The sequence below is a fragment of the Enhydra lutris genome, unplaced genomic scaffold (genome assembly GCF_002288905.1).
Source record: "Enhydra lutris kenyoni isolate GAN:26980312 unplaced genomic scaffold, ASM228890v2 scaffoldscaffold3, whole genome shotgun sequence".
NCBI classification, from domain to species: Eukaryota; Metazoa; Chordata; class Mammalia; order Carnivora; family Mustelidae; genus Enhydra; species Enhydra lutris.
The window spans coordinates 82,397,329-82,410,637 of NW_019154087.1; the positions used below are offsets into that span (position 1 = coordinate 82,397,329).

General features: G+C 43.7%; 1 protein-coding gene across 1 annotated transcript in view; it reads right to left on the reverse strand.

Moving 5' to 3' along the window:
• LOC111153728 (dedicator of cytokinesis 5) overlaps window positions 1–13,309 on the reverse strand; it is a 210,776-nt gene that overhangs the window by 104,643 nt on the left and 92,824 nt on the right. The window contains exons 6-11 of the mRNA XM_022512914.1: window positions 10,930–11,078; window positions 8,090–8,225; window positions 6,552–6,709; window positions 5,285–5,366; window positions 2,840–2,969; window positions 372–444 (exon numbers count right to left, since the gene is read on the reverse strand). Of these exons, the coding sequence (XP_022368622.1) occupies window positions 372–444; window positions 2,840–2,969; window positions 5,285–5,366; window positions 6,552–6,709; window positions 8,090–8,225; window positions 10,930–11,078 (728 nt within the window). The remainder of the gene's footprint in view (window positions 1–371; window positions 445–2,839; window positions 2,970–5,284; window positions 5,367–6,551; window positions 6,710–8,089; window positions 8,226–10,929; window positions 11,079–13,309) is intronic.

The window sequence follows — 13,309 nt, forward strand, 5'->3', positions numbered from 1 at the left end:
AGCTGTCCTACAGGACGCTCTGTCCTCTGTAATATCTGTTCCTGACAACAGAATGCAAATATACTCTGGCCTTTCTAACACCTATGGGGCACCATTTTCTGGCTTCTGCTGCAGATACAGATTTGCCCCTTCTATTCCATCAGTCCTTTCTATCGAACCAGAAAAGTTAGGCTTACCCTCCTACATGTGATCTCAATATAAAGGACCCTGAATAAAGTCTTCCGTCGGCTTCTATCTCACAATCTTCCAGTTACAAGGCTTTCCTTCTGGAACTGAGCAAATGGTTCCTAGCACCTGGTTCTGTGTTAACAGATCATTCAAAGAACTCATCCAGGTCTGAAGTCACCCGGGATCAATGCCAAAGTACTTACTGCTGAAAGGGAATAAAATGCTGCTTTTCTTCATCATCCACCTTCCCGTGTATGATATCAGTGATATCCATCACTAGGAAAAAGATAAAACTTAATTAAAGAACTTAACTGTGTCAGGCTTCAGTAAGTTACTATGGAAAACTATAGTATCTGCAAACACAGGACACTAGAGAAGTGAGATACCACGCGGGGACACTTTGGTCTTTGTCAGCTATGACTTCTGGTGCCCAGCCTGCAGAACAATTAATTCATCAGGAGCTCAGACACGGAGCTCAGGGTTTGTATTTTTCTTAGATCAATCCGGCAGACTACCCACTTCTTAAAATTCTACACAACCAAATGCTAAATTCTTGAGAAATCGGAAACCAGATTGGTTTTGTTTTGTTTTGTTTTGTTTTTTAGCAAGCCTGCATTCAAAGACACAGAGCACACATATTTTATATCAGGAGTGTCAACAGAATGAGGACTTGAGATAGAAACTCAAGACTCGAAGGGGTCAACCATCTCTTGGCCTTGATGCAGTCGCACCTGGCTTCCACATTCACTAGGGAAGGCAGGGCAGGGCAGCAGCAACCCAGAAGATCGCACAGTGATTTGCTTCTCTGCACACAAGAAGAGCAACAAATACAGCACGTCCTGCACCCACAGAGGCTAGCCCTGGGTTAATGAATTACAATCGGGCCATAAAACACACCTCAACATCCACTCCCAGATAACCTGTTTGAAGATTAGAAGAAGTACTGAGATAGGAAACATTTCTCAGATGAAAAACTAAAGGATAAGGAAGGAAATGCCTTCTCAAAGTAACCCAAACCACAGTGGGTAAGGCTTGGGAAATAATAATGTTGGTGAAAGGATGCTGCAAAAGCTTGCTGTCAGATAAGACCCCTGCAAACACTGTACCAAAAAAAAAACCAAAACCTGAAAAATCTGTATCTGGCACCACCCCTCTTCCAAGGGGCGGTTCATCTGTCGATGCCGTCATGCAGTTACTCCAAGATCTCTGCTGATCGATGCTTGGCATCGATCCTCAGAGTAAATGACAGTTACACACACACACACACACACACACACACACCACTCCACCCCCCCTTAAACAGAGCTTAGTGGATTGTCATATAAATGGCTAAGTTCCTTCCCTTTTCTGAGATTTCATTTTAATGCTCTGTCAGGAGGAATGCCGTGCCTCCTCAGAGACTGGCAGGCCTTGAGCAGCCAGTGGGAGGGCAAGGTTGGTCAGGGAATGACCATGCACACGGCCTCATGGAGAAGAAGCCTTGTTACCCACACAACCCACAAGGTCAGTCCTGCCGACATTCTCTGGCTATTTGTTCCAGGAGAATTAAGGCCTTTCATCGACAGCTTTCAAAACTTCTCAGTGACTGAAATATCAATGTACAACCAGGAATGTATTTCCTTAATCGAACAAACTACAGAAGAAAATGCGTGGCCTCTTGGGAGGTTGTGGGGCTTGATGTAAGCCAAGGACCCTCTTTGAGAGGGACTACAAATCCAATGTTGCCTTTGAAGAGTGAATCGTCCAGGCAGGCAAACCACTTTCCAGGGAGAGTTTTACTGGACTGAAATCAGCCCACAGGCAGGGAGAATGCCGAGAGTCCAAACAAGGCTTTACTGAGATCCTACCGTGCACAAGGCACTGTGTGGGGCACCACTGAGGGAGAAACAAAGGAGGCGGGGTCTAGGTGAGGGCTCGGAACCCCCCAGAAAAGATAACTGGAAGCCCCAGGCAGTAACCGCTGTGTGTCCAATACTCACGTTGACAACCAAATTCATCTTGCGCTGTCTCTGGGTTTTCCCTCCTATAGTCAATTGTGTGTGTGTGGTGGGGATAAAATCTGCTGTTTTAACCATTCTTAAAGGTACAGTTCAGCAGCATTAGGCACATTCATCCTTTGTGTGGCCATCAGCACCCTCTCCAGAACTTTTCCATCTTCCCAAAATGAAACTCTGTCCCCCTTAAACACTAACCCTCCCCTGTCCCCCTCCGCACAACCCCCGGCAAGCACCACTCTACCTTCCGTTGCTCATAATGAATCTGACCACTCTGGGCACCTCACACAGGTGGGAGTGGGACCATGCCATGTTTATCTTTTTGTGACTGGCCTATTTCACTTTGCACAGCAGCCCCAAGGTTCAGCCATGTTGTGGAATTTCCTTTCTTTCTCAGGCTGAATGATAGGTCACTGTCTGGACGGACCACATTTTCCTTATCCATTTATCCACCCACAGACACTTGCGTTGCTTTTACTTCTTGGCTAGTGTGAATAAGGCTGCTCTAAACCCGGATGTACAAGTATCCTGAGGCCTTCTGCTTCCAGTTCTTTTGGGCGGACACCCAGAAGTGGGATTCCTGGATCCTAAGTTCAATGTTCAATCGCTGGAGGCCCTGCCATGCTGTCCTTTACAGTGGCTGCGGCGTTTACAGTTGTCTCTGGGTCTTTCTGTACCTGCTACTCCAAAAGGTCTTCGGAGCCCACATGTGTGCTTTTTGCCCTCCTTCAGCTCCATGTGGCCCACCCGGACAATCTGGCACACGAGGCTGATGCGGGGCCGGATGAGGTCTGTGCTACTGAGGTCCTACGGGACAGAGAACACGCAAAAAGGAGATCGAGCTGCATCACCCTGTCACCTTTGTTTCTCTTCTCACTCGACAACAGAACACCATTCAGAGAGTTCTTTCTTGTGCTGAAATAGCAGGACAACTCCCTCCCTCCCCCGTTCCCATCCAAGAATGACCATGGCATCAGTGGAAAATGACTGTATTTAAAAAAGGAAGGCATTTGTTTGATTTCCCAGTTCCTACTTCAAATCGAGAAATCCGATCATTTTCAATCTAAAGTCTCTAACTTATCAATTTAAGCTGGGTACTTAAAAGTCGGGACATCTGTCATTGCTACTTTATATTCTGCCAGGATATGGCAGAGCCCCTGAAGCATGCCAGTGTCAAAGGGAATCAAAGCTTGCAAGATGCTGATCTTTACTGGGGGTCTACACAGGCTGGTGCTATTTCACTTCATCTTCCAAATAATCCTGTGAGACAACTATAACAGAGAAATTTACATGTGCTGGTTTCTGTAATTATTCATCTGTTTTACGAGAGGTATTCACTGAGAGCTTCTGGGTGTATGTGGATTAACAAAAGATGTGTAGATGAGATGTCTCTGGTTTTTTGTGGTTCATGTTCTACACTTGTTTGTATTCTTAAGGATGGGTGAGTAAACCCATGAATGAGCTCACATATCTCATTCTCTTTAACGTGAGGAATAATTTAATTTCATCTCAAATTCCTTTCATGAAACAGCTGTCCAAGGCCTCTTTACTGAATTGAGAATTACTTTCTAAATAGTCATTCCAAATCCATCCTCTATAGTTTAGTGAACTCAGGTCTCCAAGATAGGAATACAGAGCAATGATAACATCGACCCTGAATTTCTGCTCTAGGTTTTGTAAGGCTTCTCTTAATAACAGAAAGATAAAGACTCCGGGTGACTAGTTACATAAATTATGACACACGGTTACTGTTCATCAAGGTACAATCATTTGTAAAAGAAGTTTTCGTAGAATGTTGAGTGATCAAGGAAGTAGTCACCAGATTTTATTTAATTGAAAAGGCTGGACATGAAATCTGCATCCCAAGAAGATCCCCATCAGTAGGGGGAGGTGGTGGGGGAAAGGGGATGAAATGCAGCTTTTCTAAAATGCTCTCAGGCAGAAGATGGACCAGAAAGTCAGTAATTCCTTTTTTTATTGTTTTTTTCAAGGTACACATTGACTGATAAATGCCTTTTGGTTTTAGGGAAAAACCCACGTCTGTGAACTGAAGAAGGGAGGTTTTAGGAAGAGTTCCAGCTCTTTCTCTTTGTTTACCAGGTGGTAGAGATACAGGTGGGTCAATGCATGAGTAGTAATCACACCCCACTTGTCCCAGAAATGGGATGTTAACAGAGGGAATGGATAATAAGAAGGAGAAATGAATGAAGGAGAGATTTGATAAGCCTATACTGGGTCCACCACTCTGTATCATGTTTTTAGGCGTTTTCTCTAAGACTCTATTTTCCTTGCGTATCAGTGGTAAGAGAATTAAGGAGATAAAATATGTGCGTGGGCTTAAGGGAAGAAGGCAGAGAAGGAAGAGAGCGTCTCCTGCAGGCCTCGTAGAGAGCAGATGGCAGAACTCTAAGGCACTTCAAGCTCTGATGTCCTAAAAAAGGGAGAGAACACCAAGAAAATTCCAGCCCCAAAGAAAGAGAATCATCATGCCCCAGGCTATAACCCAATAAATTTCCTTCCTCCTGACCCATGTAAAGCAGCACTCCTCCTTCCTTGGAGAAGAGGAGGAGTACAGGGTAAAGTCCATTAAAATATGAGGAAACAAAAAAGTCAAGATCCCCGTCTTTGCCTGAGCTGTACCCTGGGTCTGGAATGCTCTTCTCTTTATCAGCATTGCTTACTCTCTTGTCAACTTCAGCTCTTGCTCAAATGGCCCCTTCTCATGAAGGTCTGCCTGACCCGTCTACTTAAAACGGCACCCCTTCCCCAGCCCAGAAACTCCCACCCCCCCCAAGTACTTATGACTTCTAACATTCTATATAACATACTCGTTTATTGGATCATCGTTTCTTACTGTCTCCCTGTTTTGGAGAAAAGCTCCTTGACCAGGGATTTTTTTCTGATATGTTCACTACTGTGTCTCAAGTGCCTAGGTCAGTGGCTGGCATCTAATGGGTGCCCGATAAATATCTGCTGAATAAATGAGCAGTTATTCCTGCTAGGGGGATCATGATGATTCTCCTTTTCAGCTTTTCATTTTGGAGGTTTTGCCATATACTCACCATGAGCATCTGCTAATATCGTAAGCACAAAGAAATGATTAGATGTAAGGTAGAACTTACAGTAAAAACCGCTTGGAGGTTATTAAGCTTCTCTATTTCCTTGGGCATCCCGTTACTGCCCCAACGAATTAGGTAATTCTCACTGGTGAAGGAAAAAAAAATTATCCTTAATGAAGGGCTAACTGGCACTGGACCTATCCACGGCACAGACTTCACAGGGTCCAAAGAAGACCCCAAAGAGCCCCGCTGAATTTATCAGGCAAGTGTCAATGTAGCACCCAAGTGGGCCACTCCCTGGTCCCCCGGCTTTGGAGAAGTGAGCGTGCCATAGCCAGGCTCCGAGACGCATGCCCAGCGTGGATTCGGGACAGGCACACACGCAGCAGCTTCTGCCAGGTTCCGCCTGGTATCTTTCTTCCACCTCCAGATCTTTGTGTAAGATCTTCAGCTTTGCCGAACCAGGAATATAATTTTAGAATAATCATTCCAAATCCATGCCCTGGAATCCACTCCACCACATCCAGATAAAATTTCGATTATAGAAATAAACAATTTGTCAGTAACTACTTTTAACCATCTGCTCAAAAACCGATCTGTTTTCTTAGTTGCTCAGCTAAGTGATAGCGTGACCATAGGGTCGAACGAAACCTACTATCATTCACTACAGTTTAAAAAAAAATTTGTTTTTTTTAACAGACTTTATTTTTTAGAGCAGTTTTAGGTTGACAACAAAGCTGAGTGGAGGGGACAGAGAGTTCCCATAGCCTCCTGCCTCCCAGCCCCCCACACAGCCTCGCCCACTATCAGCACCCCCCAGCACGGTGGTATATTTGTTACAGGTGAAGAACCCACACCGATACCTCAACACCTCCCCCCATCATATCCCCCGGCCCCGAGTCGACAGTTCACCTCAGGGTCCACTCTTGGTGCTTGCATCCTAATGATCTGCACTAATGTAGGATGATACACAGCCACCATTACGGAATCACACAGAGCAGTTTCACTGCCCTAAAATCCTCTGTGCTCTGCTGACGCATTCCTCCCTTACCCCATCCCCCATAGTCTTTTAAACGCTTTGTCCTCATCTCCTTGTTCTGATAGCTTTATGGGATTCTAAGATGAAGGGAGCACACAATCAGTCACTGTACTGTTCCCACAGCCACAAAGAAAGGCTCAGTAGCCTGAAGGATTTTATTTTCTACCACTTACGATCCTACCCCTTTTCTATCTCCCGCTCTCGGACGAGCAAAGGGCTCCTCAGGTGGGTGGCAGGTGAAGGCTGGGTGTTTCTGCAAGGTCAACAGCGGATGGCCTGGGACCCCACTACCTGATGAAGGTGGACTGGTCTGGATCATAGAGGGCCATGAACAACTCAGCATCTTCCCCAATGTTGCAGACAAAGTTCTTGAAGTTCACGTAGAGGCCGTAGGTGTGGACGGCACTGAAGACAGACTGGGCCCGCAAGTCCAGGTTCTGAAGAACTGACTGAACACACAGGAAAAGACAGAAAAGCCTCGAGGTTGCAGCAAACAGGGAATAATGGCAAAGACATGGGCCATCAAATGGGGACAAATGTAATTGCCAGTTGAGGGGAGAAGCACCGACTGAGAAGAAAGTGTATGTACGTGGCCAGATGATTAAGTGAGCAAAATACAATCACTATGATTTGGATGATCAAGACTATCCTACTCATGGGGCGCCTGGGTGGCTCAGTCCGTTGAGGGTCTGACTCCTGATTTCAGCTCAGGTCATGATCTCGGGGTCAAGAGATCAAGCCTCACGTCAGCCTTGATGCTCGATAGGAGTCTGCTTGAGATTTTCTCCCTCTCCCTCTGCCCCTCCCCCACCCCATACATGTCTTCTCTCTCTCCCTCTCTCTCACTTGCTCTCTCAAATAAGCAAATAAATCTTAAAAAAAAAAAAAAAAAAAAAAAAAACACACAGAACCCAAACTGTCCTGTTCAGGGCCTCGAGCCCAGCGAATTCAGTAAGTGCTACCTCAAGATGACAACTCATGGCTTAGTAGCTTCCAGAATTTCTCATCTCCCACAAGGCTTCTGAATGAACCTCAGAGGCATAAAAATCATGATCCATTATCCCTCTTTTTGGGAACAGTTCTCATTGCAAACAAGAGATTCCATTAGAAAGGCTTCATTCTCAAGTGTGGTTAGACATTGAATGCAGAAACACAATTAAATATTATCACAATTGTGCTAAAGAAATGAAACTACAAACTAAATAAACAGAAGCCTTTACTCATTAGAACAGAAAGACTGGAAAAATATATACCAAAATATCAATGCAGCTTGGTCTGTGCCATCATACTTTGGGGCATTTTTCTTGTTCTCTTTCTCTGTACTTTTCTCATTTTTATTTAATATCTCACTGTTACTTTCAAAACCTTTCAAATGCTTTATATTTAAATATTATTGTACTGAGTTTGGAAACTGTATTATGTATATCAAATACAGCAGGTTACACAGAACAAAGGCTCCCTCCCACCCAGTTCTCCTTCCTAGAGGCAAGGATTAATTATCAATTTCTTGTCTATCTTTCTGGAGTTAGTCTATGCATAAGAAAACACGGAGGTCTGTATATGCCTTTTTGAAACACAAAGACTAGTGTTTTGTACACACTGTTCTTAAATCTTGTTCTTTCTATTAATACATGTCTTTGCAATCTTTCCATATCAGAAGGTATATTGATGCCTCATTTTTTTGTTGTTATGTTTTGCTTTTCAATGAGGCACCGAATGACTTTCTAAACATTTCTGCCTCTTCTTGTCAATGACTCCCTTTCTCTCATTAAAAACAAAAGTAAAAATGGAATCTCAGTGACCCAAATCTGCACACTGGAGGATTGTACCTTTTCTTCTTGGATCTTTTCCTCAATCCTTTTTGAGGCCATTTCATGGGCCTTGAAGAGGGCAATGGTGCTGGTTTCATCTGGGTCCAGTATATTCCCATTGTCATCTCTCACCACCAGATCTAACCCAAGCATTCTAGAAAGAAAGCAGTGACCAGTGAGTCTCCTCATTAAGAACAGACTCTTTCCTGATGATTCCCCAGGAAAGAACCCAGAGGATTCATGGTTAGAAAGTTGGGTGCTAGACCAATCAAGTTAAGAACAGTTCCTTGGCTTCTCTCTTTTTGATGTCTGCCTCCTTTCCCCAAAACTTGTGGTCAGTAAGTTATGAAAACTTATGGTAGTGTTAATCAAATTCATATGATATGCAAAGTATATTTATTCCACAGACTCTCCACAGGAAAGGCAAAACCATCACTGCTTCTGACCAGATTCCTCTGATCAACGCCTCTTCCCAATTTTCTATTGCTTGACATAAGAACAATGATAGACCAAATATCTGGGGGCTTTGCCTGATTTCCTTTAAGTTCAACGTTGAGGACAGCCGTTAACTCAAGACTGTCTTAAAGGCCATCAGTGAAGTGGGTCCTGACTGGTGGAATTTCATAACTTCTCTCACAGCAGGAGCTCTGCTGTCGCTTAGATCAGGATTTCAATCTTGGCTTGAATACATGCTAGGCAAGAGGACTCAGGGTGATTTACTTGATTTTGCAAAGCCCTGACTTCCTCATCTGTAAATACTCCCTACCATTCAGGGTTGTTGTGAGAATTTCATGAGATAACATGTAAAGCAAGTAACGTGGCGTCTAGTATCTAGTCCACTCTCCATACACGGCAGGTCTTATCACAGCAACTGGCACCAGAACACACCTGGCTGTGTGAAGTTGTAGCTCTGAGTGTTACACAGGAAAAGAGCCATATGGTCTATGCAGGGCACAATCCCTACTCAGGCTCTTATGCCCAATGTGCACAAAGAAGTTGAAAAAAAATGTGCTTCGTTCCAAGACTTGGGAACGTGGTGGAAAGAGGATACTGCTATCTGAATGCCCAGCGTTCATTCCAGGAACCAGCAACTTGGGAACAGGGATGTCCAAACAGCAAGAAAGCTGAGGGATAATAGTGAAATGTGCCAAGTCTTTGGGAAGAAGGCAAAAATGTCTAATGACTGACTCTCCCCTCCCTGTTTTATAGCATCTCCATCAACTGATTTAATCTGGCAGGTTCCTTTCCACGGCAGCCAGACCCACAGGCCACCCAGACACAGGAGCTGTGGGTCTTGCTGGCGGCTCAGAGACTAAGCACTGACACACAGATGAAGCAGCTTTTACAAGCTGGAGTGGGATGGCAGGCGTGTCTGGCTATTTATAGGACATTAACATCCTCTGCTGAAGATCAGAGACCTCTAGGCCCATGTCACACTGTGATAAGACCCAAAAATACAAGGACAGCACAGACACCAGGAGGGACCGGACTTAGCCCACCATCGCTGTTTCTGAAGAAATGCCTCAGCACCCAGCTAGAAATATAACCCCTGTGCATACAGTCCTATGAATGGACAAGTGACAAGGGAGGGAACAGTCCATTCTAACCCTAGGAAGGGAGCATTACACAGAATTTTAAGTTTAGGGTTCAAATTTCAACTTCCCCACTTACAATCTCTGTTACTTAGAAATAAATCTCTTAAGTTCACTTGGTCTGTGTTCTTTAATCATAAAATGGATTATAATCAAGCCATACATGTGAAGGGTACACAGGAGATTTCATATAACGATTGAATCTGAATCTTGTATGCTGTAGTCACCCCAGCTTTCTTCTGAATACAGCTGTCAGCGTCTGTAACATTTAATTGAGTAGGATAATGGGCCTTACTTTAACGGGTGTCAGAAGTATATTCAAGGGTCCTGAGGCAAAGGGGCAAGGGGAAAAAATCACCTATGCACAACTTGAGGAAATTTAGAAAACCAAACGAGATGTCAAACAGATCATCAACAAAACTGAGGAACCAACCCAGTCTCTTCAAAGGAACGAGTCAGGAGAGACGCATCCCAGGCCATTAACTGATGAACTGACTGATTTCTCACTTTCTAAAGGGCAGTAACATCTAGAACCTATGTATCTACTTGAGCTAATCCGAAGATTAGCGAAGTGATTAACTCCTTAGAGGTGACTGGAGGCATAATCAACAGGCTAAAAATGTGTTTTACTCTTCTTGTAAATTTGGTTTTCATACACTACACACCACGGTCCCAGTTAGGGAACATGGGAGAGAAAGACAGAGAATGTGTCTGATGCTGATTTAAAATTCACTCTCAGGGGACGCCTGGGTGGCTCAGTGGGTTAAGCCGCTGCCTTCGGCTCGGGTCATGATCTCAGGGTCCTGGGATCGAGTCCCGCGTCCGGCTCTCTGCTCAGCAGGGAGCCTGCTTCCCTCCCTCTCTCTGCCTCTCTGTCTACTTGTGATCTCTCTCTGTCAAATAAATAAATAAAATCTTTAAAAAAAAATAAAATAAAATTCACTCTCAGAATAAAAACCGAGATCAATGCAGGCCTCGGAAAATGCGACTTCAGATGCGCTGTCCCTTTCAGTCTTGTTTGGCAGCAAATTCCCATCTTCCCTGATCGTCTGTCATCTCCTCGACACAGAGATCCCACACAAGGTCTGGCCTATGTGAGGGGCCGCCATATTTTCCCAACAGAATTAAATGTTTCTCAACGCAAAAAGAAAACAGTACGCATCATTCTTTGACAATTCCAAGATCAAAAGCTGAGGGCGAGGCATGTCCTTAGCATGAATGTGCCCATCTCTTTCCAAGTTCTTGGTGAAATCACCCCCAGTTTACCTGTTTCCGTGATCGATTTTGGCTGTGACCTTTTTCTTGAGCTCTGCCAGTTCGTCCTTGGGGAGGGTTCCAGACAGAATTTGGGACCGCCACTCAATCAGGCTGTATGTCATCTGCTGCAGCTGGCGGAAGAGTGTGACCTTGTTGTTCTAGGATGGGAAAATGAGGTGAAGGAAAGAACAAAAAATAAAGGTATGATGGAGGAAGGAGGAGGCTTCTGACTTGACCCTGACTTTATAAGGTGTTACTTAAGCAATTAATTTTGCCATAGAGTAAGCTGTGCACTTCAAAGGGATTTTTTTCTTTTTTTTTTTTTTTTTGAAACAGGGATGGCCTTGCTCTAGACCATTCCCACTCTGTCTCCTATTCCAAGTGTAGAATCAGATAAGCCATTGTAGGATGGATGGGATCGTCCATGTACCCTAAGTTCAACCATGTCTCTCCTCTGTCCTCCAGACACAGTACATCACATTGTAAAACCCTTCCTATCTTTGGTTCTGCCTACATTCCCTGCTGCATTTTACACCAATCTCTGCCTCAAAAATCTATGCTCCCTCCATGCAAAAGTTATGTCCACTGCTTCTGAGTGCTCCAGACCCTCTCAAAATGGTACTTCCTCTCCCTGGAACCACTTTTCTCCTCTTCCCCCAAACTCACCCCCATATCATGTCTTCTCACAGACTACAACCTCCACCAACTGCTAATCCTTACTTCTTTGTTCTCAACTGAGAAGTCTCTTGCTCAAAACCTTAACTGTGGGCTGGCTATCCCTCCCACTGCTCCTAGAATTTACTCCCATCCCGGCAATCAGAACCCAGACCACCATGGCCCATCTGACTCTCGTCTGAGACCTAAGCTCCTACAGGACAGGACGAGGAGCTCGTTCATTTTCGTAACCCTAGGACCTGGTGTAGAGTAGATGCTCTATAAAATGCACGCATGCAGGGCGCCTGGGTGGCTCAGTGGGTTAAGCCTCTGCCTTCAGCTCAGGTCATGGTCTCAGGGTCCTGGGATCGAGCCCCGCATCTGGTTCTCTGCTCAGCAGGGAGCCTGCTTCCCTTCCTCTCTCTCTCTCTGCCTGCCTCTCTGCCTGCTTGTGATCTCTGTCTGTCAAATAAATAAATAAAATCTTAAAAAAAAAAAAAAGCACGCATGTGTGAATTATGGATGGAGAAAGAACTATAATTTCAGAGATAATGGATAGTGGAAAATGAAATGGAGAATACGGTCTTAAAGGCCTCATAAAACTGTTAGACCATCCTGGAAATCATTAGACCTATAATAATTAAATCATTATTCTGAGCTTCCTTAAGAACTTCCATACCTGGACCAAACCAACTTATGACCAGCTCAGTATATGGACTTGTATCATTTTAAGAGTCAAATATCTGATGTCCAAGCTATTATAACCTTGGTTTTATCTAAATGATTAATATACAGTTATATATATGATAGATCATATCACTAACATATATAATATTGTTTAACAATATTTATCTAATCCTTTTATAAACACAAGATAATTTTAAATTGTGAGAAGTGCCAGAAGGAAAATATATGTGGGTAATATGATCCGGTGTACACAGGGAAAGGAAGACCTTTGAGATAAAGTCTTCAAGAAAATCTGGTTTGTGTACCACTTCTGAAACATGCTTTTTTTCTTTTTAATTTGTCTGTACCATTTATTAGTCAGTTCTACAAGGAATCATTGATGAAAGTTATGTCTTATATTAACATACTTTTTGGAAATGAGCCAGTGAGTTACTTTTAAAAAAGAAGTGGTCTTTTTCTGGCTTTTTGGGTTGGGGTTTTTTTTGGTTTGTTTGTGTGTAAGTTTAGGGATAAAAACTGAAATATTTGCATAAATGTAATTGAAAATTACACAACAAAGCTGCCTCATTTTGGACCTCTGATTCAGTATTTGAAACATGCTGAAACATGCTTTTTTTTAAAATAAAAAGCTACACAATTCCACTCACCCCTTAAATACTACAAAATCACTACTTTTTAATTTACAGGTGAAAAGTCATAATATTTTTATATAACTGTATGCTTTAAGATTATAGGAAATACTATTACCTGCTATAAAAATAATGCAACCTCACCCCCCCACACACACGTACACACCCAAAGAAACTGTGAATGGCTGGAAAGCAAGTCCTTCTGTGATCTTCTACAACAATCCCTGGGGCAGATTCTGTGCAAGTTATCAAATACGATCAAGATACTGAAAATACCCAAGATGGGGCAGATTCCTGCGCAAGTTATCAAATACGATCAAGATACTGAAAATACCCAAGATACTCCTGAACAAAGAGTAAACTGGAGCCAAGATCCCTCAGCCCAGAAGTGGGGACAGGGGATGGGCTGGCGGGGGGGG